This window comes from Tetranychus urticae, chromosome 2 (genome assembly GCF_039701765.1).
Source record: "Tetranychus urticae isolate SD_2017Ah chromosome 2, NJAU_TeUrti_SD_1.0, whole genome shotgun sequence".
Classification (NCBI taxonomy): Eukaryota; Metazoa; Arthropoda; class Arachnida; order Trombidiformes; family Tetranychidae; genus Tetranychus; species Tetranychus urticae.
The window spans coordinates 9,154,258-9,179,770 of NC_142959.1; the positions used below are offsets into that span (position 1 = coordinate 9,154,258).

At 32.7% G+C, this 25,513-nt stretch overlaps 6 protein-coding genes and 1 long non-coding RNA gene across 9 annotated transcripts; all 7 read left to right on the plus strand.

The window, feature by feature from the left end:
- Window positions 1-95: 95 nt before the first annotated feature.
- On the plus strand, window positions 96-25,489 carry LOC107359372 (hemicentin-1). The gene is made up of 13 exons (XM_089267386.1): window positions 96-298; window positions 353-631; window positions 700-819; window positions 906-1,058; window positions 16,289-17,853; window positions 18,895-18,997; window positions 19,447-19,725; window positions 19,779-19,898; window positions 19,967-20,119; window positions 20,375-20,653; window positions 20,721-20,840; window positions 20,908-21,060; window positions 23,345-25,489. Exons 1-13 carry the CDS (start codon window positions 193-195, stop codon window positions 24,985-24,987), a joined length of 5,073 nt encoding a protein of 1,690 aa, XP_089123512.1. The 5' UTR covers window positions 96-192; the 3' UTR covers window positions 24,988-25,489.
- LOC112538475 (cell adhesion molecule Dscam2-like) lies at window positions 1,478-3,510 on the plus strand. Of its 3 annotated transcripts, XM_089268149.1 has the most exons (8): window positions 1,478-1,674; window positions 1,752-2,027; window positions 2,092-2,211; window positions 2,271-2,435; window positions 2,533-2,653; window positions 2,713-2,994; window positions 3,058-3,180; window positions 3,246-3,404. In XM_089268149.1, the coding sequence occupies exons 1-5, from the start codon at window positions 1,617-1,619 to the stop codon at window positions 2,631-2,633; spliced, it is 720 nt and encodes a 239-aa protein (XP_089124275.1). In that variant the 5' UTR covers window positions 1,478-1,616; the 3' UTR covers window positions 2,634-2,653; window positions 2,713-2,994; window positions 3,058-3,180; window positions 3,246-3,404. The 3 variants fall into 3 exon arrangements, with proteins under 3 accessions (XP_089124275.1, XP_089124277.1, XP_089124276.1); XM_089268151.1 differs by lacking the exons at window positions 3,058-3,180; window positions 3,246-3,404 and having other exon boundaries at window positions 2,577-2,653; window positions 2,713-2,766; XM_089268150.1 differs by lacking the exons at window positions 1,478-1,674; window positions 1,752-2,027; window positions 2,092-2,211 and having other exon boundaries at window positions 2,294-2,435; window positions 3,246-3,510.
- LOC112538589 (uncharacterized) lies at window positions 5,939-7,914 on the plus strand. Its single transcript, XM_089268143.1, has one exon. The coding sequence runs from the start codon at window positions 6,133-6,135 to the stop codon at window positions 7,624-7,626; it is 1,494 nt and encodes a 497-aa protein (XP_089124269.1). The 5' UTR covers window positions 5,939-6,132; the 3' UTR covers window positions 7,627-7,914.
- Window positions 7,932-9,215, plus strand: LOC112538571 (tyrosine-protein kinase receptor cam-1). The gene is made up of 4 exons (XM_089268156.1): window positions 7,932-8,072; window positions 8,125-8,405; window positions 8,464-8,583; window positions 8,653-9,215. Exons 1-3 carry the CDS (start codon window positions 8,045-8,047, stop codon window positions 8,509-8,511), a joined length of 357 nt encoding a protein of 118 aa, XP_089124282.1. The 5' UTR covers window positions 7,932-8,044; the 3' UTR covers window positions 8,512-8,583; window positions 8,653-9,215.
- Window positions 9,481-10,961, plus strand: LOC149093835 (cell adhesion molecule DSCAM-like). The gene is made up of 6 exons (XM_089268154.1): window positions 9,481-9,636; window positions 9,703-9,981; window positions 10,084-10,203; window positions 10,273-10,434; window positions 10,650-10,767; window positions 10,820-10,961. The coding sequence occupies exons 1-5, from the start codon at window positions 9,573-9,575 to the stop codon at window positions 10,667-10,669; spliced, it is 645 nt and encodes a 214-aa protein (XP_089124280.1). The 5' UTR covers window positions 9,481-9,572; the 3' UTR covers window positions 10,670-10,767; window positions 10,820-10,961.
- Window positions 11,556-12,690, plus strand: LOC149093836 (cell adhesion molecule DSCAML1-like). The gene is made up of 5 exons (XM_089268155.1): window positions 11,556-11,713; window positions 11,775-12,053; window positions 12,147-12,266; window positions 12,335-12,487; window positions 12,617-12,690. Exons 1-5 carry the CDS (start codon window positions 11,632-11,634, stop codon window positions 12,619-12,621), a joined length of 639 nt encoding a protein of 212 aa, XP_089124281.1. The 5' UTR covers window positions 11,556-11,631; the 3' UTR covers window positions 12,622-12,690.
- Window positions 15,465-16,030, plus strand: LOC149093837 (uncharacterized). Its single transcript, XR_016199053.1, has 3 exons — window positions 15,465-15,582; window positions 15,651-15,839; window positions 15,909-16,030. It is a non-coding gene; the product is annotated as an uncharacterized LOC149093837 (long non-coding RNA).
- Window positions 25,490-25,513: the final 24 nt, after the last annotated feature.

Here is a 25,513-nt window from a genome sequence, read left to right on the forward strand (position 1 = left end):
TACTCGGTACCATGAAGGAAGATATGGATGTTCAGCTACCAACGGAATCAACCCTGATCTTTGGTCAGAGTTTGATATTGCAATTGAGGGTAATGTTTAAAGAGTTTACACATATATTTACACTTGGAATTGGCGCTTTTTTGTTTGGCATGATCTGATTTGTGACTTTTAAAACCTAACAAACTTGTTTACATGTTTATGTTTGAATCTTGTTGTATTGCAAAAAAAAACATGTATATTCGTCTAATTATTTTAACCATACTTGCAATTGGAGTTGCGGCACTACATGGGCTAGAAGGTAAGATTAGGAAGCCCGAATATTTTGATTTTTACTAGAATGTTTCAATTTTAGGTCCAAAAGTAGCTCCCTTCTCATCTCATGTTAAACCAGTAATTGGAGGTAAAACTTCATTCATTTGCCAGAGTCTCTCAGGATCATCGCCACTACAGATAATATGGTTCAAAGACGGAAAAGAACTTGTGGACACTCAGGATATCAAAGTTGGATCAATTCAAGATTCTTCAGTTCTAATCTTTGACTCTATAAAATCAAGTCACACTGGAAATTATACTTGTAAAATCTCTAATAAATATGGATCAGACTCGTATACTACCGAACTTTTAATTGAAGGTAGATATGATTTATTTGGTATTATCATAGTTTTCGTATTTTATTCTAACGCATATTTTTATTGAAAGGTCCTCCAAATTGGATTAAGAAACCAAATAATGTAAAATCAAGTATCCATCGAAGGATAAGTATCGATTGTCTTGTTTCGGGCTATCCACAACCTACAATGACTTGGAAAAGATTACAAGGTATTAATGCATAGATTTAGTTATTTTATTTAATTAATTAATGGTGAACAATATTCAAGCCAATCTTTTGCTTCAAATTTTTAAAGGATCCTCATGGACGAAACTTGAGACAAATGGTCAACACAATCATAATTTACAAATTATGAATGCAACCAAATCTCATGAAGGAAGATATGGATGTTCTGCTTCGAATGGAATTGAACCTAATCTTTGGTCAGAGTTTGATATTTCAATTGAGGGTAATGTTTGGCTATTATTTAGTTATGTTTTCTGAGAGATTGGCGCTTTTTTGTTCAGTTATTTTTTCAGAGCTTATTAGCTTCACTCTGAGAATATTTTTCCCAATACAGCTACCAAATTCAAACTTGGATCATTTACATAATGGACTCAACCGAAAGTTATCTCCTGTTATGTCAATTAGCATATCGCATATACTTATCAAAGTTCTGAACTTTTAGTTCACGTTTAACTTTAAATCAATATGAAAGATAAAGTTTGAAAATCATGAATGAATTAGTGAAAATTGCTTGAATAAATAAGTTTGGAATTTCTTGTAAGTACATTTCTTATAATCTTGAATATTTCACTTTTATTACCATTAAAATTACACCTAACAAAATTGTATTATTTTTTCAAATAGATTATTGGACAAAAAATAGCTTTTCAGACCTGGCGGGTTTAATACAATTGGTCAAAACTGTTCTTTGATAAGCGCAGATCAGTAAAAGAGATTTTCATCACAAAAAGAAAACCAAAATAAGTGAAAACGTTCTGTTAAACTTTGGTCAAATAGCAAAATGATTATTCAGCTGCTAACGTTTCTTGTCCTGATCAGTGCATTAAACTGCCAAAAAAGTAAATATCAAACATGAAGTGAAAAAAATATTGAAAAAGAGTCCATTTTTCTAATTCTTATATTATTTATTTTACAGGTCCTAAGGCTCAATTATCTTTCCTTCTCAAACCAAAAATTGGTGGCAAAACCACTGTTGCTTGTATGGTGGACGATGGGGAACCGCCATTTGAATTTAATTGGTTTAAAGATGAGCAAAAGATTCAACACGATTCGACAATTCATATTGATAAGTTGAGAGACTCTTCAATCTTAACTATCGAGCAAATGTCGTCAAGTCACAATGGGAAATATACATGTAATGTTAAAAATATGTATGGAAGTGATACACCAGCTATCGAGATTGCTGTTGAAGGTTAATTTTACAATTTCTTTATTTATTGTTCTTTTGTTAACGTTTTCATTTTATAATTATTCAGGACCACCTTCATGGAAATTCAAGCAACAGGATATCAAATCTAAACCAAATGAAAATGTCATCTTGAAATGTTCTGCTACTGGTCATCCAAAACCAAAAGTTATATGGAAAAAGTTTGAAAGTATGTTAATGAATAGAAATGACCTGCAAGTCACTAATATTTTTCATTTGTTTTTGTAGACTTGAAGTGGGTAACTCTGGGTGATGATAAATTGATTGGAAAAATTTCTGATGATGAAATTAGGGTCAGCAATTTACATAAGAAACACGAAGGAAAATATGGATGTGAAGTATCGAATGGATTTGGGCCTAATCTTTGGAATGAATTCAATATTGACATCATTGGTATGATATGGAAGGTTTATATTTTTCAGAGATCGCGGTTTTATTTTATTATGAGATAGGCTTGAGCAGAGCGCTTTTTGTTTGTTTTCATTTTCAGAAAATCGTGGTTTGTTGTCTTTTAACTTGAAAATTCCTTTACAGCATTATGAATACTTCAAGCTTATTTTCGATCATTATTATCAGCCTTCTATTACATGATCATTGCAACTGTCAAAATGGTAAGTTATAACCTAAGCTTTAATCAGTTATTTTCTAATGATTTTATTTTTATTTTAAGCTCCCAAGGCTGGTCAAATATCATCAATATCCAAGCCAAAGGAAGGCGGTGTAGCTACTTTTGCCTGTGCTACTGAAAGTGGCGATAAACCAATTCATTTTAAGTGGTTCAAAGACGCGCAACCAATTGAGAATTCAGAAACAATCAGGATTGAATCTTTAACCCGAGACTCCTCAGTCTTAATAATAGATCCAATCACAGTCAAGCATAATGGAAACTATACTTGTGTTCTTAGCAATAATTTTGGAAAGGATTCATCTTCGATACAAATTAGTATAGAAAGTATGCAAAGTATTCTATCACTCTAACTTTGTAATTCAAGATTGTCTGAATTATTTTATTCAGGTCCTCCCAGATGGAAAAATAAGCCTTCTCAGTCATATAAAGTTCGGAGTAATTCTGCTTTTAATGTATCTTGCTCTGGCGAAGGTTTTCCCCAAACTCGAAGTGAATGGAAAAAATTTACTGGTAAGTCAATTCTTTATTATATCGTTAACTGATAAGTTTGTAATAAATCATATTCTCTATTACAGGAACATCATGGGAGCCATTGAATCATGATCTAATTAAAACAACGCAAAGCGAAATGAACATTTTGAAATCAACAAAATTATTATCTGGTCGTTATGGATGTGAGGTTTCTAATGGTATTGAGCCCAAGCTTTGGTCTGAATTCGAAATCTTTATTACTGGTAACAAAGTTTAATATTAATTATAATGTAATTTTTAAACTTGAAAAGAGGCGCTTCTTTGAGAATCTTGTATTATTGGGTTTTACAAAAAAATTGTTTACCATCATTCCAAGTTTTGTCTAGGAGTTAAAGTTATTTTTCAGACATCAAAGCCAAGATAGGTCAAACCATAGAACTGGATTGTATTGCTTCAGGTTTTCCTAAACCAGAAATAGTTTGGAAAAAATTCTCAGGTTTGTCTTGCAAACTGTCCAAAATTACTGGATTAATGTATTATATTTAATTTTACCTCTTTTATTTTGTCAGATGACATGTGGACTAATATCAATTATCTTCAAAATGCCCAAATTTCGAATGATCACTTGATTATCAATTCAATTGACCGTCTTCATGCTGGAAGATACGGATGTTCTGCTTCAAACAAAATCGAGCCTAATCTTTGGACTGAGTTTGTCATTAGCGTTGAAGGTAAACTTTTTTTATGAAATTAATTGTCTTGATGATCGGCGCTTTCTTATACATGAATCCATGGAATCAGTTGACAAAGCTTGTATATTTTTTTCTAAATTTGTCAAACTTGTTCACTTTTGTATTTTTATTGAAATATTTTTCCTATACTTTACTTGAAAATTGGCGCTTTTGGCCAAAATAACATTGTTATTGAATGGTTCTTTATTTCATAGCTGACATAATATTTATTTGAACTGGAAAAATCGAAATCTTATATTAATCTAAAACATGTCTAAATTGGTGACATTTATCGCCCTGTTTATGTTTCTATCAATCATTCATCAAACCAGATTATACTAACAATAAGAGATTAATAATTTAATACAGTGATGTGCCAGATAGTGGGAATAATTTTTTTCAACGGTCCCTATTGAAAAAGAGTTAAATTTGATTTGGATTTGACCAAATTTTATTTAGATTTTTCCAGTTTTTTATTAACTTAATTTGATTTTCTTTCGTGAAATATCTATCAGAAAACTCTAGAAAACAGATAGCAATTATAATTATAGACGAAATCAATCTATTAAGCAAGATTGAGAATCATAGATTGGAGTGCCCGATGAATAGTGCAAATAAGCTATTTCCACCTATTCCCATTATCTGGCACATCACTGTAGTTCAATAGTTTACCAAACATTTTACAATCAATTAAATTTTCTTAAGAATAAAGAACAGAATTTTCCTTTGGTTTCATATAATTTCATGTGAAATATGATAATATCCTAAATTATTTACAATACCTTTGGGTTTTACAATTGTTTTTGGGTTCTTTAGATTCAATCAACCCTTCAAGCTAAAAGCTATTAGTTATCGGAAAGTCTTAACTCGACTAATTGAAATTTCATTCTCGATCATTTGATAGGCCATTTATTTAGTGTGTTTTATTTTAGCCACACTGAGAACTGATTAGATTACAATTACAAAATATATTTATTTGACTCCAAGTGCTATCGATAACATGTCTTTATTAATCTGATTTTCAGTGTAATATTCATTTTGAATTAGGCCTCATCTATTTGAATTGCTTGAATGTTCGCTTCTCATTTACTTCAAATCTTTTTTATAATATTAGCCAAAAAAGTTAATATCTTCAATTTGGACTTAATTCACTCCCTGTCCGTATTTTAAAGGTACTGAAACGGAAGCTTCAACACCAGCAATTAATAAATAAAGGAGATATTTCTGTCTTTGGATATGTTAAAAGCAATTTTACTTCCTTAACAACAATTGCTTTATCTTGAAAAATAATTTGCTAATTTTTGGAAGGCTTTGGAAGATGAATTACCGACGAAAAAGCATTTAAAGGTGACTTGATAGTCTTTTTGGAAGACTTGACATGAAAGAGAATGGAATAAGAGATTGAAATATTTTCTAAAAAAAGATTATGCTAATAATACTTTTGAAATGAGCAATAATTCATTGGGACATTGGAAGTCAAAAAATACTCTCAACTCCAACTACATTGAGGATTGAATATTTATGCCTTGGATGTAAATTTCGTCCTCTTCAGACTGATCTTTTTTATGATAGCTATTATCATGAATAACAGAGGGTAAACTTCAAAATTAAAATTTATAAATAAAAGCATTGATTCAGTAAATTTTTAAAATTCCAGGTCAATAATGAAATCATGTCAGTAAACACCTCACAACCGACGGCGATTACCAGCAAGAAAATATGGCCGAATGGTCTGATATCTATTCCCCTTTTTGCCATATTGTGTTGGTTAATATTGTGTGTGTTCATTTTTACAATTATTTATTGTTGGCTGCATGTTAGCATTCGTTGATATTTATAAAAAGCATGTTGGAAATGAGGATAATTCATTCTGTTGGCATTCATCAACTTTGCTTTGTTTTCAATGTAACCATGGAGTAACCAGTTACTTTTAAACTTGAATAGCATTCGGTTGAGTTAAGCGGATTTGGTTACTTTGTTTAACTTTCTAACCAAATAACCGGTTTTCATTTAACTAGTGCATCGCCTTTTCGCAGCATCATCTGGTAACTCTTCTTAGTTCACTCTTTGTTCTGACGGTTGTGTGTTTTTATGTTATAATTTAACCAATGAGGAGTTGCCACAAAACCTTTTTATTTTATTAATTGAATCAACTTTATTTATTTATTTCATCCATCTATCTATTTATTGTTTGCTTTTCTGAACAATTTTTAAACCGTAAATTTATTTATATTCTTGTCAATATCATTCCAGTGAAACCATGGAGCCCTTCAAGATTGAGGGTAACCAGTCAAAGAGCTTAGAACAAGACGAAAAAATTAAAAATGATAAATTAAGAAAGTTGATTTATAAATGTACCGTCACACTATCAATTTCATCACCACTCTCTTGTAAATTACGTGAAAGATTAGCATCTATTCTTCCCAAAGTTTCCTCTAACCCGTTTCCATGGCATGAAAAATATTGTAAAACTAATATTCGCTTACACTATGGTGATTATACACCTTATAGTAGCCATTTACATCCTCAATATAAACCACCTCGTCCATTGAGGTCTAACACTTCTATTGTTGAGGAAAAGACTTCTGTACCATCATCGTGGTCATCATCATCAAAAGCATCTGACGTTCACCACTACTCATTTAATCGTAAACAACGTTACCGCAGATGGACACAAATAGAAGATAAATACAGTTCTGTTTTCGATGAAACGGATTCTTATAATAATATAATAACACTTGAATCTGATAATAGTAACGACAGTGAAGTCAAGTCAAACCCGAGACTATCTTCTTGGTCAACAACACCTGTTATTTTCCCAATAATTGATTTTGATGAAATCGTTGAAGCTCAATTAGAGAAAGAAGCCAGGTCTAGATTACAATATCAAGTAGAATATTCTGATCACAATTCCCACGTGAATCCACCTTATATAATTTTTTTCGTTCCTGATGATAGCAATAAAAGCGTACCTAATGAAACTGTTGCAGATTTACCTCCTTCCCTTGGTTATGAAATAATTCTAGAGCCTATGAACATATCTTCAACATCATTGCCTCCTCAAACATCATCACCATCATCATCTTCATCATCACCACCTATATCCACATCTCCATCTCCTGATAGAACTATAATTTCATGTGATCAAGTAAAGCCTGAATTAGTAAAGAATGACAATAATTTAATTCAAACGGACGTTAAACTTATCCACAAGTCAATAAGTGAAATTCCCAAAAAGGATTTTGCTCCATTGAGAAGATCCATGAGAAGGGAAAAAATTTCAAGTAAATCCAATTGTGTCATCAACGAAACCAACCAGTCCTCAATCAGAGTTGAGCCTAAGAGAACTCAAGCAACTAATAAAAACTCTTCATCGGTCTGTGATATTACCCTATCCAATATATCTTATGGTAATACTAAACCAAGTTTTTCCAAGGAAATGTTAAAAACAGAGGACGTTGTGATAAAACATCTATCTGCATCAGCTGAAACCGTGATAAAAGCTAAACCGTCTATAAAACCCAATAAAAGAATTCAAGAAAAGCTGATACCATTGGAAACAACAACACTAAATAGTTTAAGGAAGGTAAATCACACTTCTTCACAGTCCATTCGTCATTCCAAACGAGCTTTAGACGATGAAGTGATGGTCATACGAACAAAAGATGATATACCTCGGAAAAAAGTTGATACTGATGATGTAGTTATGATAAAAGTCATGCAATCATCTAGACGACCAAGATTAAGAAAATAAATATTGATTGAAACCAAAACAATATATCTAATCATAAAGAAAAGAATGAGAATATACACCTCATTCATTGAGAATAAGTTTATCAACTTGATCACCTTTCTCTCTCTCTCTCTCCTAATACCAGCTAAATGTTTGAAAATAGCACATGAGAGAGTTCAACAGAACTTATGTTACAAAAGTTTGACTAAATCATAATGTTAGGGGCCATTACATCAGAACAATTTGTATCGTATTTTTTTTAATTTCAAACAGTTGAACCTGATAATAAAAACATAAATGATTCTGTTACATTTTTAAAACATGTTCAGTTTTTCATGTAACCACTTCAGGTAACTGAAGGTTACATTTCTGTCGCGTGTGGATTGGAAGGAAATACAATTACAGTAGCGGTCAAAGAAACTGTCAGTTAGATTTTTCAATGCTGCAAAAAAATCATAGTCCAGAAAGTAAGTAATTCCTCTTGTTTCGTCCTCTTCTAATTCAATTTTATATTTGTAGGTCCTAAAGTAGCCCCATTCTCATCTTTGGTCAAACCTCTGAATGGTGGTAAAACTTCATTCACCTGTCAAAGTCTTCTAGGATCCCCGCCATTCCGTGTAGTCTGGCTTAAAGATACGAAAGAGCTCTCCAGTTCTCAGTCAAGCAAAATTCGTACAATCGAAGATTCATCGATGCTCATCCTTGATCGAATTACTACTAGTCACTCTGGAAATTATAAAGTTGTAAAGTTTCCAACAACTTCGGATCAGACTCTTACTCCACCGAACTGGTTATTGAAGGTAATTATTGATTGACTCTTTACCGTGCGAAATTTATATTCTTGACCTTCTTCTAAAGGTCCACCATTCTGGATTACTAAACCTCGAGACATCAAAGCCAAGATAGGGCAAACCGTAGAACTGGATTGTATTGCTTCAGGTTTTCCTAAGCCAGAAATAGTTTGGAAGAAATTCACAGGTTCGTCTTCCTACCTGTCTACAAATTACTGGATTAATAAATTAATTTTTACCTCTTTCATTTTCTCAGATGACATGTGGACTAATATCAATTATCTTCAAAATGCCCAAATTTCGAATGGTCACTTGATTATCAATTCAATTGACCGTCTTCATGCTGGAAGTTATGGATGTTCTGCTTCAAACAAAATCGAACCTAATCTTTGGACTGAATTTGTCTTTAGCGTTGAAGGTAAACTTTTTTATGAAGTTAATTGTCTTGATGATTGGCACTTTCTTACGTGTTAATTCTTAAAATTAGTTGACAACTCTTGCTTTCTGTCTGAATCTGTTATACTTGTTCACTTTGTATTTTTCTTATACTTTGCTTAAAAATTGGCGCTTTTGGCCAAAATAACATTGTTATTGAATGATATCTTATTTCATAGCTGACATAATATTTATTTGAACTGGAAAAATCGAAATCTTATATTAATCTACAAAATGTCTAAAGTGGTGACATTCTTCGCCCTGTTTATGTTTCTATCAATCAGTCATCAAACCAGATTATACTAACAATAAGAGATTAATAATTTAATGATACAATATTTTACCAAACATTTTACAATAAATTCAATTTTTCTTAAGAATAAAGAACAGAATTTTCCTTTGGCTTCTCATAATTTCATCTGAAATATGATAATATCCTAAATTATTTACAATATCTTTGGGTTTTACAAACTGATAGATTCAATCAACCCTTCAAGCTATTATTATTAATAGTTATCGGAAAGTCTTAACTCGACTAATTAAAACTTATTCTCGATCATTTGATAGGCCATTTATATAGTGTGTTTTATTTTAATTTTACATTTAATATTAATTATAATGTAATTTTTAAACTTGAAAAGTGGCGCTTCTTTGAGAATATTGTATTGTTGGGTTTTACAAAAACATTGTTTACCATCATTCCAAGTTTTGTCTAGGAGTTGAAGTTATTTTTCAGCAGCCATGGATTTCATAACGTTCTTCATTCTTATTGTCGATTTGTTTACCACCATTTATGCTCAAACAAGTTAGTATTAAGTTTATTATTATTACTGATTCAATTGAATTAAATCACTTGTCGAATTATTCACAGGTCCTAGAGTAGCTCCAATCTCACCACTGGTAAAACCTGTGATCGGAGGGAAAACATCACTTGCTTGTCAAAATATCGAAGGTACACCACCTATTCAGCTCAATTGGTTTAAAGATGGGAAAGAGCTTTCCAATTCTCAATCAATCAAAATTCATACTATTGAAGGCTCATCAATGCTCATCCTTGATCCAATTTCTACCAGTCACTCTGGAAATTATACTTGTAAAGTTTCCAACAACTTCGGATCCGACTCTTACTCTACAGAACTATTGATTGAAGGTACAGTATTCCCTTGAGTTTTTTGTAATTAGTTATCCATTATCCATCCATATACAACATGTTAAATTTATATTCTTGACAAATGATTATCTTCTTTCAAAGGTCCACCATTCTGGATTACTAAACCTCGAGACATCAAAGCCAAGATAGGTCAAACCATAGAGTTGGATTGCATTGCTTCAGGTTTTCCTAAACCAGAAATAGTTTGGAAAAAATTCACAGGTTTGTCTTGCAAACTGTCCGAAAATTACTAGATTAATGTATTTACTTTTACCTCTGTTATTTTGTCAGATGACATGTGGACTAATATAAATTATCTTCAAAATGTCCAAATCTCGAATGATCACTTGATTATCAATTCAATTGACCGTCTTCATGCTGGAAGTTACGGATGTTCTGCTTCAAACAAAATCGAACCTAATCTTTGGACTGAATTTGTTATTAGCGTTGAAGGTAAACTTTTTTTATGAAATTAATTGTCTTGATGATTGGCGCTTTCTTATACATGAATCCAGGGAATCAGTTGACAAAGCTTGTATATTTTTTTCTAAATTTGTCAAACTTGTTCACTTTTGTATTTTTATTGAAATATTTTTCCTATACTTTACTTGAAAATTGGCGCTTTTGGCCAAAATAACATTGTTATTGAATGGTTTCTTATTCCATAGTTGACATAAGACTTATTTGAACTGGAAAAGATCGAAATTCAAAATAATTACAACATGTCCAAAGTTTTGGCCTTTTTTATCCTGTTTATGTACCTATCCATCAGTCATGGTCAAGAAAGTAAGTGATTCCTCTTGTTTCGTCCTCTTCTAATTTAATTTTATATTTGTAGGTCCTAAAGTAGCCCCATTCTCATCTTTGGTCAAACCTGTGATTGGTGGTAAAACTTCATTCACCTGTCAAAGTCTTCTAGGATCCCCGCCATTCCGTGTAGTCTGGCTTAAAGATGGGCAAGAGCTTTCCAATTCTCAATCAATCAAAATTCATACAATTGATGGTTCATCAATGCTCATTCTTGATCCGATTACTTCAGGTCATTCTGGAAATTATACATGCAAAATATCTAACAGTCATGGTTTCGACTCATATTCATCTGAACTTACTGTTGAAGGTGATGGTTACAAATGTTTTTTGTTGATTGCCTACTCATCGCTTTTGCTCTTTAGGTCCCCCTCATTGGATTGAAAAGCCTATAAATGTCAATTTGCATCATGGTGAAGATTTTATTGTACAATGTATTGTCTCAGGCTATCCGAAACCCAGAATAATTTGGAAAAGATTTGATGGTTAGTTTTGCTAAAATAGTCATTCACTATATTTACCTCAATGTGTACATCAAAACTTGCATTCACAGGTTCATCATGGATTGAAATTGGGAATGACAAGCTATTCCGAAATGAAGGGCAAAAATTGATCATCAAACAGGCTGATCGTAATGTCAACGGTCGCTATGGCTGTTCTGCTTCCAACAATATTCAACCTGATTTGTGGGCTGAATTTAGCGTTATAATACAGGGTAAATCTTTTATTTTGTCACTTTTCTTGCTTGAAAGTTGCGCTTTTTCATTCTAAATTTTTACTGGCTCAAATGAGTTTGTTGCAAATATTTAAAAACAATATCACGATATTTGTGTAAATTTTTTAATGGGTTGTTTTATAATCATGTTACCAACATACTTCCTTATTGGAATTTTGCTGACTGTCTCTGGTAGTTATGGCCAAGAAAGTAAGGAATTTAATCATAGCAAATTAGCTATTCTTGGTGTACTTACAGTTTTCAATTTCAGGTCCAAAAGTAGCTCCATTTTCACCTCTCATTAAACCAGTGATTGGAGGAAAAACATCATTCTTGTGTCAAAGTCTTTCAGGATCGCCTCCAATGAGTGTAGTTTGGTTGAAAGATGGAAAAATGCTTCAAGATTCTTCCTACATTCGAATTAGATCAAACGAAGAACCGTCAACTTTGACAATAGACCCTATCCAGTCAAGTCACTCTGGGAATTATACTTGCAAGATGTCGAATAGACATGGATCAGACTCTTTCTCAAGTGAACTTTTAGTTACAGGTATATAATTTTTCCCGTTCGTCATAGATTAAGGTGATTGATTTTTCAAATTTGACATTCAGTGATAAATTATGTACTTGAACTTATTTACAGGTCCACCAAATTGGATTGAGAAACCAAATAATGTCAAATCAAAAATCCATTCAATGATTAACACTCATTGTCTTGTTTCTGGTTATCCAAAACCCACAATAACTTGGAAAAAGTTAAAAGGTATTTATTTATGCACAAATTTCAATGTAAACAATGGATGATAAAATGTTTGTTTCAAATTTTTGAAGGATCCTCATATACGCAAATTGAGACAAATGGTCATCATAATAATGATTTACAAATTATGAATGCAACCAAATCTCATGAAGGAAGATATGGATGTTCTGCTTCGAATGGAATTGAACCTGATCTTTGGTCAGAGTTTGAAATTTCAATTGAGGGTAATGTTTAAAGAGTTTCTGATGTAATATTTTCACTTGGAAATTGGCGCTTTTTTGTTTTTCAAAATATTTTTTGTGGTTAAAAAACTGGTTGCATCTGTCGAGTTTTAAAAACTTGTTTTATTGTAGCTTGAAAACATGGGTCTTTATCCATTTTAACAACATTTGCTTTGGAGTTATAAATATTCATGGACAAGAGTTGAATACATATATGTATGTTATAGAGGAAGTGTAACAGTAACTTGTAAAAAGTTAAAAGGTATTTATTCATGCACAAATTTTAATATTAACAGTGATTGATTTTTTTCAAATTTTTAAAGGATCCACATGGACGCAAATGGCCAATTTATTTTCAATTCAGCAGCCATTTGCAAAAATTTTCTGTGAGAAAAACAAAGTAGATAAATGAAAGATTCAAGTTTTGATGAGCACAAAAATTTAAAATTCTCATGGATCTTGTCCAAAAATCACTCCAGTAAGAGAATAATGAGTCTTCCTATGAGCGGCCGTAATGTTTGATCAAACGATCATACTGATAAACAGTCAAAATGGGACCAAAAATTTCTTCATTGAATAATTTATCATTTAAATAATTGTCCTCGATAATAGTTGGTTCAACGAAATATTCAGTAGAACAGAAGTCTCTCCGCCAGAACCCTGACCAAGCATGGTTGCAGCTAGTAAATCATTACGATACTTTGTTGCAAATTTGTATTTTCTCTTTCAGATGAACTCTTTCCCATGTTTATCTTTTTGGAGGTGAAGTTTCGATGGCTTTATTCAACAGCTCCTAAAATGAACGGTTGAACAAGAGAAGATGTAATATAAATATCGTATAATAATGTGACTGGGGCTTAAAAAACAGTCACGAAAATATGTTTGAAACAAATTACTCACCGTTGCTTTAAATGGTCAGCACAATCAAAATTTACAAATCATGAATGTAACCAAATCTCATGAAGGAAGATAAGAATGTTCTGCTTCAAATGGAATTGAACCAGATTTCTGGTCAGAGTTTGAAATTTCAATCGATGGTAATGTTTAAAGTTTTGAAAGATGTATTTTCACTTGGAAATTGGCGCTTTTTTGTCTGTCAAAATCTTATTTGTGTTCAACAACTGAAAACTTGTTTACATTGTGTTTGAACATTTAAATATTTGACTTTAAAGAAAAACATGAATTTCTATTTACTCATTTTATTTGCATTTTCCATTATTTTCGAGAATGTTATTGGACAAGAAGGTAAGAGTAAGGTGTATAATTGATAGGGTTGTAATTATAATGTCTAATCCAGGTCCAAGGGTTGCTCCATTTGCATCACTCGTTAAACCTGTGATTGGAGGTAGGATTTCATTTCTTTGTCACAGTCTTGCTGGGTCGCCCCCTTTTCGCATACTCTGGTTCAAGGATGGAAAAGAACTTGAAGATTCTTCTTTTATTCGTATTCGATCAAACGAAGAACCGTCAACATTAACAATTGACTCAATTCAATCCAGCCATTCTGGGAATTATACTTGCAGGATATCAAATAGATTCGGATCAGATTCTTACACAAGTGAACTTTTGGTTACAGGTAGGTAATCGCAGTTCTTATACCAATTGCAGATTAATATCTGAATGATAAAACTAAATTCAGGTCCACCAAATTGGATTGAAAAACCAAATAATGTCAAATCAAGAAACCATCAAAGGATCAATATCAAATGTCTTGTTTCTGGATATCCAAAACCCACAATAACTTGGAAAAAATTACAAGGTAAAGGATTAAAGCAGTTTTCATCAATTTTAAACTTACATAATTTTATCATTGAAGGATCCTCATGGATACAACTTGAGTCAAATGGTCATCATAATCATGATTTAAAAATTATGAATGCAACAAAATCTCATGAAGGAAGATATGGATGTTCTGCTTCAAATGGAATCGAACCTAATCTTTGGTCAGAGTTTGATATTTCAATTGAGGGTAATGTTTAAGGAGTTTACAGATGTATTTTCACTTGGAAATTGGCGCTTTTTTGTTTGTTTGAATCTTATTTGTGTTTAAAAGTCTAAAACAGACTTGCATTTCTTCGAGTATTGTACCTTGTCTTGTTATTGTGAAAACATGGAGTTTTGTCTTCTAATTTTATTCACATTTTCCTCTGTAATTGGAAAGATACATGGACAGGAAGGTAAGAACTAGAAATATGATGAATTATTTTTAACTAAAATATTCAAATATAGGTCCTAAAGTTGCCCCATTTTCATCCCTTATCAAACCAATGATTGGTGGAAAGACTTCATTTACTTGTCAAAGTGTCTCTGGAACATCTCCTTTTCAAATATCTTGGTACAAAGATGGAAATGAATTACAGGATTCATCAGGAACTCGTATTAGGAATCTAGAAGATTCTTCAGTGTTGCTCATTGATTCAATCAAATCAAGTCATTCTGGAAATTATACTTGCAGAATTTCAAATAGACATGGCTATGACTCATACACAGCTGAACTCATCGTTGAAGGTATGCTGTTTGCTATTCAATTGCCATTAATTTTGGTAGTGATGTTTCATCTTAATATATTTATTAGGTCCACCAAATTGGATTGAGAAACCAAATAATATAAAAACCAAAATCCATCGTGTGGTCAAAAACAGATGTCATGTTTCTGGATACCCAAAACCAACAATAACTTGGAAAAAATTACAAGGTATTTCATTAGTGTGCATGTAAATTTAACATATCTTTTAATTGTTATTCATTTATTTTCCTAATTGTAGGATCTTCATGGACTAGACTTGACTCGCAATTCAATAATGATTTACAAATTATGAATGCAACCAAATCTCATGAAGGAAGATATGGATGTTCCGCTTCAAATGGAATCGAACCTGATCTTTGGTCAGAGTTTGATATTTCCATCGAGGGTAATGTTTTATATAATAATGATCTCTTCGGAAATTGGCGCTTTTTTGTTTCAAATATTTTACTTGTTAAATGATAAAACGATATCAACATTAGCTCTTGCCATTTCAGTTCTTTAAGCTTAATACTCTCGATTCAATTCTGTTTCATGAATCATATCAATCACTTATCCACCAGAGATATCAAAGGTAAGTTTGGTTATGGTTTTATTTTATTAAGAAAATTTGATTGCAAGTAACAAATTTTTCCTTATTAGCCATTGGGAAAGTTTTTCTCGCACCAGCTATCGCAACGTTGTACTCGACATGGAAAAGATTTAACTGTTTTGTTGCAGACGGTTCTATATGAAATTCAGTCTAATTTCAAACCCGTTCTGTTTAAATAGCATTGTAATTTAGATTATTTCGGATCATGATATTGAATCTTGATGATATTATGAAAAACGGTATTCATACAATTTTATGGCTCAAAATCATTTTAGAACTCTCCACTAATGATTCTTTTTCTTTTTCAGTTTTTGCTTTTGGACCATGTAACGTCGACAAACATTCTAGCTCTTCAACTGTGTAATCAATGCTGAACTCTTCATCGATTTTAACTATTCTCTTAATCTTTCATCACATTTCTTTCCTCAGGTGTCAAAATGAATTTAAAGCTATTAACTATAACAGTATATTCATCTTTCATCAAACCAAAAATAATTTGATAATTTAATACTAACTTAATTTTTTTCAGATTTAATTAAATAATTAATTAATTAATAATCTTTAATTTTGTATAAAAGAAAGGTTTTTAATAATTGCCACGAAAGCGCCTCTCTCAAGTTAACTACTCATTATAAACAGATTTCTTTGGTTAGATGTTTTACTAACTCTTTATTTTTGTATCATATAGTCCCAGCCGAATTTAAGGAAAAGAATATCGCTGTTTCTACCAAGAAGGGCAACCCTCTTGAACTGGAATGCTCAGCTGACGGTGACCAGCCAGTTACTGTCAAATGGTTTAAAGACTCTACCCCAATCGACAAGGTTGATCCACTTAGATATCAAATAACGGACGCACCAAATAACGATGGGACTAGAAGTATGCTTACAGTTAACTCAGCTGATGTTAAAGACGATGGTCTTTATCTTTGTTTGGCGGAAAATTCATTTGGCAAAGATGAGCGAAAAATTCGTGTCACCATTATTGAACCTCCACCAGCTCCTCTAAACTTTGCCGTGCAACAAGTTTGGTCTCGAACTGTGAGTGTTTCTTGGGCTAAGCCACCTGAGAGTAAAACTTCAATTCTCAGTTACATCATAAGGTATTGGAAAGTTTCATCTCCTGGTGTCAATGACCGTCTTCACGAAATAAACGTTTCTTCCTCGCTAAACCTACATTTGATCAAAGATCTAGAACCTGGAAGTCAATATGAATCTACTGTTATTGCTGTCAACGAAGTTGGCTCTGGTGCACCTTCACAGAAAATCAGCTTTGTAACCGGAGAAGAGGAGCCATCTGGGGCACCAATTGATCTTCACGCAATTGCACGGGGTCCAACAACGGCTCGCTTGGCTTGGAGATCACCTCCTAGAAATACTTGGAATGGCAAACTGCTTGGTTTTTATGTCGGTTATCGATTGATTGACGACTACAAGACTCCTCATTCATTGAGAACTGTTTCCATCCCTGAATCAAACTCCTCGCACCATGAATACTTTTTGAGGTCTTTATTAAAAGGTGCCAAATACTCTATCATATTGAAAGCTTTCAATTCTGCTGGAAGTGGACCTGAAAGTTCAGAAATAACTGTTGAAACATTATCTGGTGATGTTCCTATTGCTCCACGGTTTCACGTATCATCAGTTACCACTGACTCAATAACTTTGGGATATATTTTATCTTCTGGGTCAAGTAAAATTCAAAATCTTGATTTGCATTTAAAAGAAGGTGATGACTCTGATTGGCGTGAAATGGACATTTTCCTTGAAAACAAAGATGTCGGTGAATATACATTAACAGCTCTAAATCCTGATACTGTTTACACAATTTATTTGACTGCTTCAAATGAAAATGGAGTTAGTGATCCTAGTCATTTGGTAAAAACACGAACTATTCGCTCGCACCGAGATTTTGCCATCGGGTCAATTTTCGAGGGCTCAAATGGTCAATATGGCGATAGCAGAGCCTTTGTCAGTGTTTTGTCAATCATTATTGCCGTATCCATCATCATAATTGTCATTGTCATTGCATTTGTCTATGTTAGGAAAGCTCAATTAGAGGCATCAACCAAACCTAACTTTGAGTTTGCTTTAGCCACTGGAACTCTCCCGCTCAATAAATCAATACCCAATTTTGGCACTGAACGACGGTTCATTGATTCAGATAACACTAAACCCTTGATGAATGGTACCATGATGTCGGATCATCATGTTAATCAATATCCAGTCTCATATTCAAATTTGCCAACAGAAAATGTAAGTTACCAGACACATTAATCTTGAATCACCTCCAGATAAGATCAGGAAAGTTTACGTCATGAGTTTTTCAGCTTATGTTCAAATGATTTGAATTGTGAAAACTAGAATTAACAGTGTCCATTAAACTTCCTGATGATATCTTATTTTTATTCATTTAAATTAAATTGTAATACAATTTTGCTTTTTTATGCAGAGACACTCAAAGATGGTTGATCCTTCTCATATTTATGACTTTCCACGATAATCATTATCAGCTCCTGCTTGAATTTTACCGATATTTATAACTTATTATTATTTATTTGCTTTTTAGTTATTGCCACATTGATTTACAATCAAGCACGTTTAAAATCGCATGCTTTAGATGCAACTTTTCAACAGATTTTCTCATCACTAATCAAATCATAAACAATTGATATTATTGTTAACAGATAGAATTTTCATCGCAACTTTGCGACATTTTCAACATAAATAGACTCAAAAAGGTCACAATTAAAATAGATTATCGAATTGACAGCAAACTCTTGATGTTTGAATTTTACTAATTAGTAAATTTGTAATCATTTCTTGAACGTATTATCCTAAAACATTAAATTGATCTCTTTATATGTAGAATCTTATTATTGTTTTGATTCAACCATTATTCATAAACCTTTAATAACATCCAACTTTCAAATTTTCATTCATAATATTGCATGTTTTCCCGCTTAAATTCTGGTTGCTTGAAAACTTTTATATTCTGTATTGCTAGCATGGCATTGCATTATCATTCAACTTCAATTTCACAATGTCCTTAATCAATTATGCTCGAAACTCTACCTCTGTTGAACCAAATGCTAATTAACTGATAATTGATTGAAACAAGAATTGGTGTCAAACTAAAGAAATTAATTTCAACGATGACTGTAGATCAGCTAACCGATAATGAAAGTACAGCAGTTACAAAATTTTGATTTTCTCAGTGAATTGATTCCTTCAAGTTTGATGCAAAAATTAAGCCAAATTTCATTCTGATGGCACCTTTACCTTGTAAACCTTTAGTTAAAGACACCTAAGAGATTAGTTCGTGGTAAATGCTTAAGAGTAAATGAGTCTCACCAAGTTGCTTGTTTCTTAGGATTACCATACACCTTGCCACCAATTGGTTCACTACTATTTTACCCGAACATATCCACTCTTCCGTTATTATCACCATGATCATCATAACGCTGATACTTACAAACCAACTTGTTTACTATCATCGATGCCAAAGTTAATTCTACTGATGTCAACTTTAATGACAATTGCGTCTCAATTGTACTTTTTGTTTAGAGTTAGTTGTTTACATCACGTGATTTTGAGAAGCCTCAAGCTTTATTTCAACTTGGAGTTGGCGCTTTTTTGTCTGACAAAATCTTATTCGTGTTTAAACTGACTAACTTGTTTACTTTTTGACCGGCTGTTTAATTCTTGCTCTTCTGTCGTGACAAAACATGGGGTTTTGTTTACTAATTTTGCTAGTGTTTTCCATCGGATTTAAAGAGATTGTGGGGCAAGAAGGTAAGAATTTAAATTAAATTAATAACATTTTTTAATCATTTTACTCTTCTTCAGGTCCAAAAGTAGCTCCATTTACATACCATGTTAAACCAGTGATTGGAGGATCAACTTCATTTCTTTGCCAGAAGCTTTCTGGATCTTCACTATTACAAATCACATGGTACAAAGATGGAAAAGAAATTCAAGATTCATCAGACATTAAAATTGGTACCATCCAGGAATCATCAATTTTGCGGATTGATTCAATCAAATCAAGTCATTCTGGAAATTACACATGCAAAATTGCGAATAGATATGGACATGACTCATACACAGCTGAACTTCTAGTTGAAGGTAAATAGTCTACCATTTATGTGATTGCCCTCTAATTGAGTAATTTTTTGTAGGTCCACCAAATTGGATTGAGAAACCAAATAATGTTAAATCAAAAGTCCATTCAATGATTAACACCCATTGTCTTGTTTCTGGTTATCCAAAACCCACAATAACTTGGAAAAAGTTACAAGGTATTTATTTATTCACAAATTTTAATGTAAATAATGAATGATAAAATTTTTGTCTCAAATTTTTAAAGGATCCTCATGGACGCAACTTGAGACGAATGGTCAACACAATCATAATTTACAAATTATGAATGCAACCAAATCTCATGAAGGAAGATATGGATGTTCTGCTTCGAATGGAATTGAACCTGATCTTTGGTCAGAGTTTGATATTTCAATAGAGGGTAATGTTTAAAGAGTTTATGGGTGTAGTTTAACTTGGAAATTGGCGCTTTTTTGCTTGTTTAAATCTTATTTGTGTTTGAAAAACTGGTTACATCTGTCGAGTTTTCAAGTCTTGTTTTGTTGTAGCGTGAAAACATGGGTCTTTTTTTATTCATTTTAACAACATTTTGTTTTGGAGTTATAAAAATTCATGGACAAGAAGGTAAGAGTTAGGTAATTTATGGAGGAATTGTAACAAAAATATTCCGATACAGGTCCAAAAGTAGCTCCATTTTCATCCACTGTTAAGCCAGTCATTGGAAGCAAGACTTCTTTCTTCTGTCAGAGTCTTTCTGGAACACCACCATTGCAAATATTTTGGATTAAAGATGGAAATGAACTTCGTGACTCTACCGAGACACGTATTAGAAATCTTGAAGATTCTTCAGTTCTACACATCGATTCGATTAAATCAAGTCATTCTGGCAACTATACTTGCAGGATTTCAAACAGATATGGTCATGACTCATACACAGCTGAACTCATCGTTGAAGGTAATATCGTTTGCTATTCAATATCTATTTATTTTGTGGTGTCATGTCATTCAACTATATTTTTTAGGACCACCAAATTGGATTGAGAAACCAAATAATGTCAAATCAAAAATTTATCAGACGATAAATATAAAATGTCTTGTTTCGGGATATCCAAAGCCAACAATAACTTGGAAAAAATTACAAGGTACTGATGGATGATTTTTCAACACATTGAACTATCCTAAAGTTAATCTTATTTACATCCATTAAAGGGTCATCATGGACGCAATTTGAGACAAATAGTCAACATAAACATGATTTACAAATTATGAATGCCACCAAATCTCATGAAGGAAGATACGGATGTTCTGCTTCAAATGGAATTGAACCTGATCTTTGGTCAGAGTTTGATATTTCAATAGAGGGTAATGTTTAAAGAGTTCATGGTTGTAGTTTAACTTGGAAATTGGCGCTTTTTTGGCAAAATCTTTGTTGTTTACAAATTTTGTGCCCATTGTTCATTGTGGATGTAATTTGACTTGTTGACAGAATGATTGTCTGTGTCCTCGTTTTTTTCGCTCTTTGCATCAGATCTCAAGTTGATGGACATGAAAGTGAGTATTGGGTAAAATGATTTGGTAAAAGTGTTTGTCTAAAACCATTCAATTCTAGGTCCAAAAGTGTCTTTGTTTTCATCCAATGTTAAACCTGTGGTTGGAGGTAAACTCACATTCATTTGTCAGAGTCTTGCTGGGTCTTCACCATTTCAGATAACTTGGTCTAAAGATGGTGAAGAGCTTAAAAATCCATCTGATATTAGGATCGGTGCTATTCAAGATTCATCTATGCTGATCATTGATTCCATTAAATCAAGTCATTCTGGGAATTACACTTGCAAAATTTCAAATAGACATGGATCTGATTCACATTCCAGTGAACTTTTAGTTGAAGGTGAAAAGCTACTTATGCTCAAATTCAAATGATTCTGACAAATAATTACATTTAATTCACAGGTTCACCAAGTTGGATTGAAAACCCCACTGACATTAAACTAAAAATAGGGCAGACAGTCAATGTTAAATGTCTTGTTTCTAGTTATCCTCGGTCAAAGGTTGTTTGGAAAAGATTAGAAGGTAAATTTTAATTGTGAAAAATTAATGTGACCTTTGCTTACAGTGGTTTTCGTTATTTCAGGATCATCTTGGAATTTGATTGAGTCTAATAATATGAAAACTGTTGATTATGACATTTCAAATAATAATTTAATGATTCATAATGCTACTCGGTACCATGAAGGAAGATATGGATGCTCTGCTTCAAATGGAATCGAACCTAATCTTTGGTCAGAGTTTGATATTTCAATTGAAGGTAATGTTTCAATAATCAACTATTGTAGCTGAGCTTTCAGATCGGCGCTTTTTTTGTGAAAAAAATGTGGGATAAACAAATATTTTCACTCCCCATATTTTAATGGAATGATATCAGTCCATTTTCATAGCTTGTACTGACGATTACTTTTCATTTCATTTCGATTTTAATTCAATAGAATGATGTTTTGTATAATTAATACGGTAAAGTCTTATATTGGTTTCGTTTTAGGTGCTCACAAATACAAGAAATTGGCATTAATACATTGTTTTTTTGTTGGTGCTATGCCAACAAAATATGCATGTCCTATTCATTTTCGAAAATTGCGGGTTATCTCAACATGGCTGTCATACAATAACTCATTGTACTCTTAATTCAAAAATAGTGTAAAAATGTCACTAATCATATCAATAATGGCTTTCAAAGCTATTATATTAATTTTAGTATTTTCATCAACAATGCTAATAGCTGTCACAGCAACAGGCTAGTATTAATTATCTAACAAGTAAGTCATCTCGGCTTTTAGTTTTAATCTTTTCTTCCTTATACAGGTCGGCCAAACATTGAACCTTTCAGTTTTCCCAATGAAGTTAAACTTAATCAACCTATTCTGGTAGTTACTTGTGTTGTATCAAATGGAGAAAAACCGATAAAATTTGAATGGTTTAAGGACGGAAATCCAATGGAATCAAAAGACGAGGTTAATATCAAACATCATGAAATGTATTCTTTTCTTGAGTTGAAAAATTTGAAAAGTAAACACATCGGAAACTACACTTGTTTGGCTCGAAATCGATTTGGAACTGATTCATATACTAGCAAACTTCTGATGAAAGGTTTAAAATCCTGTTTGAAAACTATTCTTCATTCACCTAATTGTCAAGACGAATAATTAATTTTTGATTTTGTTTCAAACACAGTTCCACCATTCTGGACCAAAGAGCCAGTTGATGTTAAAGTATCTGCTGGCTCAAAACTAGTTGTCGATTGTTTGGCAAATGGTTATCCAATCCCAAAAATATATTGGCGATTGATTAAAAATAATCAAGTTGTTAATCAAATTAATTCAAGTTCACTAATCTTTGAATCTATTTCTCTTTCCAACAGAGGAAATTATGAATGTGTAGCAGAAAATTCTGTTGGCTTTCCAATATCAAAGACTATTTATATTGAAGTTGTTGGTAAAGATGGTTAAATAATGATATCAATAATTATTTTAATAATGTGTTAACAAAAAAGCGCCTCTCTCAAGCAATTAATTTTTCTTTCAGTGAATTTTTATTGAATATCTCATATCTAATTCATATCTTGTTGTCCTTTTGTATCTTCTCATGACTATAGTTTTCCCGGCTAAATTCAAGGAAAAGAAAACTTATGTCTCCACCAAACGTGACACCTCACTTGAATTGGAATGCTCAGCTGAAGGAGACAAACCATTAACCATCAAATGGTCTAAAGATTCTGTACTTCTCAATAAATCTGGTTATCAACGATACACTATCACAGATTCACCAACAACAGACGGTTTAAAAAGTGTTTTAACCGTAAGATCAGCTGATTTGGTTGATGATGGCTCATATCTATGTGTAGCTGAAAATGAATTTGGCAAAGATGAAAGAAACATCCGAGTTACGATTATCGAAGCTCCACCAGCTCCACAAAATTTACAAATCCGGCAAACATGGTCTAGAAGTGTCAGCTTGAACTGGGCTCCGCCAGCTTCCAATGCATTACCCATTCTGGGTTACATTGTTCGCTACTGGAAAATCACTGGGCAAGGTCAAAATGAGCGCCTTCGTGAGATTAATGTTTCCTTACCTATGAATTCGGTTTTGATTAATGCTTTAGAGCCTAGTTGCTTATATGAAGCTGAAATTATTGCCGTTAATGAGGTAGGACCTGGACAACCTTCCCGAACAATTAAATTTGAAACTGGAGAAGAAGAACCAACTGGAGCTCCAATTGATTTACAAGCTATCGCCCGAGGTCCAACAACCATTAGAGTTTCATGGAAACCCCCAACTAAAGATAAGTGGAACGGTAAAATATTAGGCTATTATGTCGGTTATCGTCGTGCTGGTGATTTCAAGTCTCCTCATTCGTTTAAAACTGTCGATGCTGCCTCTCATAATAATACTTATGAGTATTTGATAACTTCATTAGTTAAAGGAACAGCTTACTCTATCACAATAAAAGCATATAATTCAGCAGGAAATGGACCTGAGCATCAGGAGATAATTGTAGAGACTTTACTTGGAAATGTTCCACCTGCTCCAAGATTTAAAGTACTTTCAGCAACATCAGATTCTCTCAATTTGAGGTACAACATTGTCCCTGATTCTGCCCCTGTCCAACTGTTACAACTTCATTTCAAAGAACTTAGTGATTTGGATTGGAATGAATTAGCTTTAACTTATGAAGGCAAGGACACCAATGAGTACACTTTGACCAATCTGAACCCCTCAACTGTCTATAAACTTTACGTGACTGCATCAAATGAACATGGAATTAGTGACCCAAGTCAAATGATCACTGCCAAAACTGCTCGATCTTTGAATGATTTATCATCCATCTCTGGTCCATTTGATTCAACTTCTCTCCTGGGCCCTGGATCATCATCTTTTGGTGAAATGGTTTACTTCCCAGCAATTACTATCAGCATTGCTTCCATTATCATTGTTATTGTCATCGCATTTGTGTTTGTCAAAAAAGCACGCTTGGATGCTTCAGCCAAATCCAATTTCGAGTTTTGTCAAGCTTCCCAGACAGGAATTTTGGCTCATAATCGAGCCACTGGAACTACTTTTGGAACAGTTCAGAGATTCGTTGATCATGATAAAACAATGTCATTGGTTACTACTGGACCTTGCGACGATGCATATAATGGTCAACTGCCAACGCCATACTCTAAGATTCCTATCGGAACAGAAAAACGAAACTCAACATTGACTGATAATCGTCATTTCTATGATTATCCACAATAATCTCATTTCATTCGTAATTTAGAAACGTAGACGTTTTATTCACTTTTCCTTCACTTTATATCTTCAACATTTAATGCACTTAATAATCACATAAACAACTATGATACGCATTTCCTTCGTATATTTCTTAGTCATAGCAGCTAATGTATAAATTTACTGCATTTTTCTCATTTTTAATTTATTTATTTCCGAAAATGCTATTGTCATATTAATTTAATCTCTTTCAACTGTTCAACTAATTTCAGTCTTTTTTGTGACTTATGATTTTGATTTTCATGTTCAATGTTATTATCAATTACATTCATTGATTTACATGCAAATCTTTACAAAATTTTGATTTATACCATTATCATTACATGATGTTCTCACTTTTACATTCTTACATTGTATTACTTAAATTTAAATTGTTTACAATCTTTTACAAGTTCTAGTGAAACTTTAGCCATTTAAGACTATAATCCAATGTATTACCGTTCAATAAAGCATGCATTGATTGATTGCCTCCACTTGTTTAACATTTGATTAG

Bases quoted from the DNA above. Each gene is read 5' to 3' on its own strand.
- LOC107359372 (XM_089267386.1), top strand. From the start codon at position 193: ATGTTTATGTTTGAATCTTGTTGTATTGCAAAAAAAAACATGTATATT. The intron at 820-905 runs GTATTAATGCAT...AAATTTTTAAAG, and splicing joins GACTTGGAAAAGATTACAAG to GATCCTCATGGACGAAACTT. The intron at 20,654-20,720 runs GTAATATCGTTT...TATATTTTTTAG, and splicing joins AGCTGAACTCATCGTTGAAG to GACCACCAAATTGGATTGAG.
- LOC112538475 (XM_089268149.1), top strand. From the start codon at position 1,617: ATGATTATTCAGCTGCTAACGTTTCTTGTCCTGATCAGTGCATTAAAC. The intron at 2,212-2,270 runs GTATGTTAATGA...TTGTTTTTGTAG, and splicing joins TATATGGAAAAAGTTTGAAA to ACTTGAAGTGGGTAACTCTG. The intron at 2,436-2,532 runs GTATGATATGGA...TTTCATTTTCAG, and splicing joins ATTCAATATTGACATCATTG to AAAATCGTGGTTTGTTGTCT.
- LOC112538589 (XM_089268143.1), top strand. From the start codon at position 6,133: ATGGAGCCCTTCAAGATTGAGGGTAACCAGTCAAAGAGCTTAGAACAA.
- LOC112538571 (XM_089268156.1), top strand. From the start codon at position 8,045: ATGCTGCAAAAAAATCATAGTCCAGAAA. The intron at 8,073-8,124 runs GTAAGTAATTCC...TTATATTTGTAG, and splicing joins AAAAAATCATAGTCCAGAAA to GTCCTAAAGTAGCCCCATTC. The intron at 8,406-8,463 runs GTAATTATTGAT...CTTCTTCTAAAG, and splicing joins CACCGAACTGGTTATTGAAG to GTCCACCATTCTGGATTACT.
- LOC149093835 (XM_089268154.1), top strand. From the start codon at position 9,573: ATGGATTTCATAACGTTCTTCATTCTTATTGTCGATTTGTTTACCACC. The intron at 9,637-9,702 runs GTTAGTATTAAG...AATTATTCACAG, and splicing joins CACCATTTATGCTCAAACAA to GTCCTAGAGTAGCTCCAATC. The intron at 10,435-10,649 runs GTAAACTTTTTT...CTTATTCCATAG, and splicing joins ATTTGTTATTAGCGTTGAAG to TTGACATAAGACTTATTTGA.
- LOC149093836 (XM_089268155.1), top strand. From the start codon at position 11,632: ATGGGTTGTTTTATAATCATGTTACCAACATACTTCCTTATTGGAATT. The intron at 11,714-11,774 runs GTAAGGAATTTA...TTTCAATTTCAG, and splicing joins TGGTAGTTATGGCCAAGAAA to GTCCAAAAGTAGCTCCATTT. The intron at 12,054-12,146 runs GTATATAATTTT...ACTTATTTACAG, and splicing joins AAGTGAACTTTTAGTTACAG to GTCCACCAAATTGGATTGAG.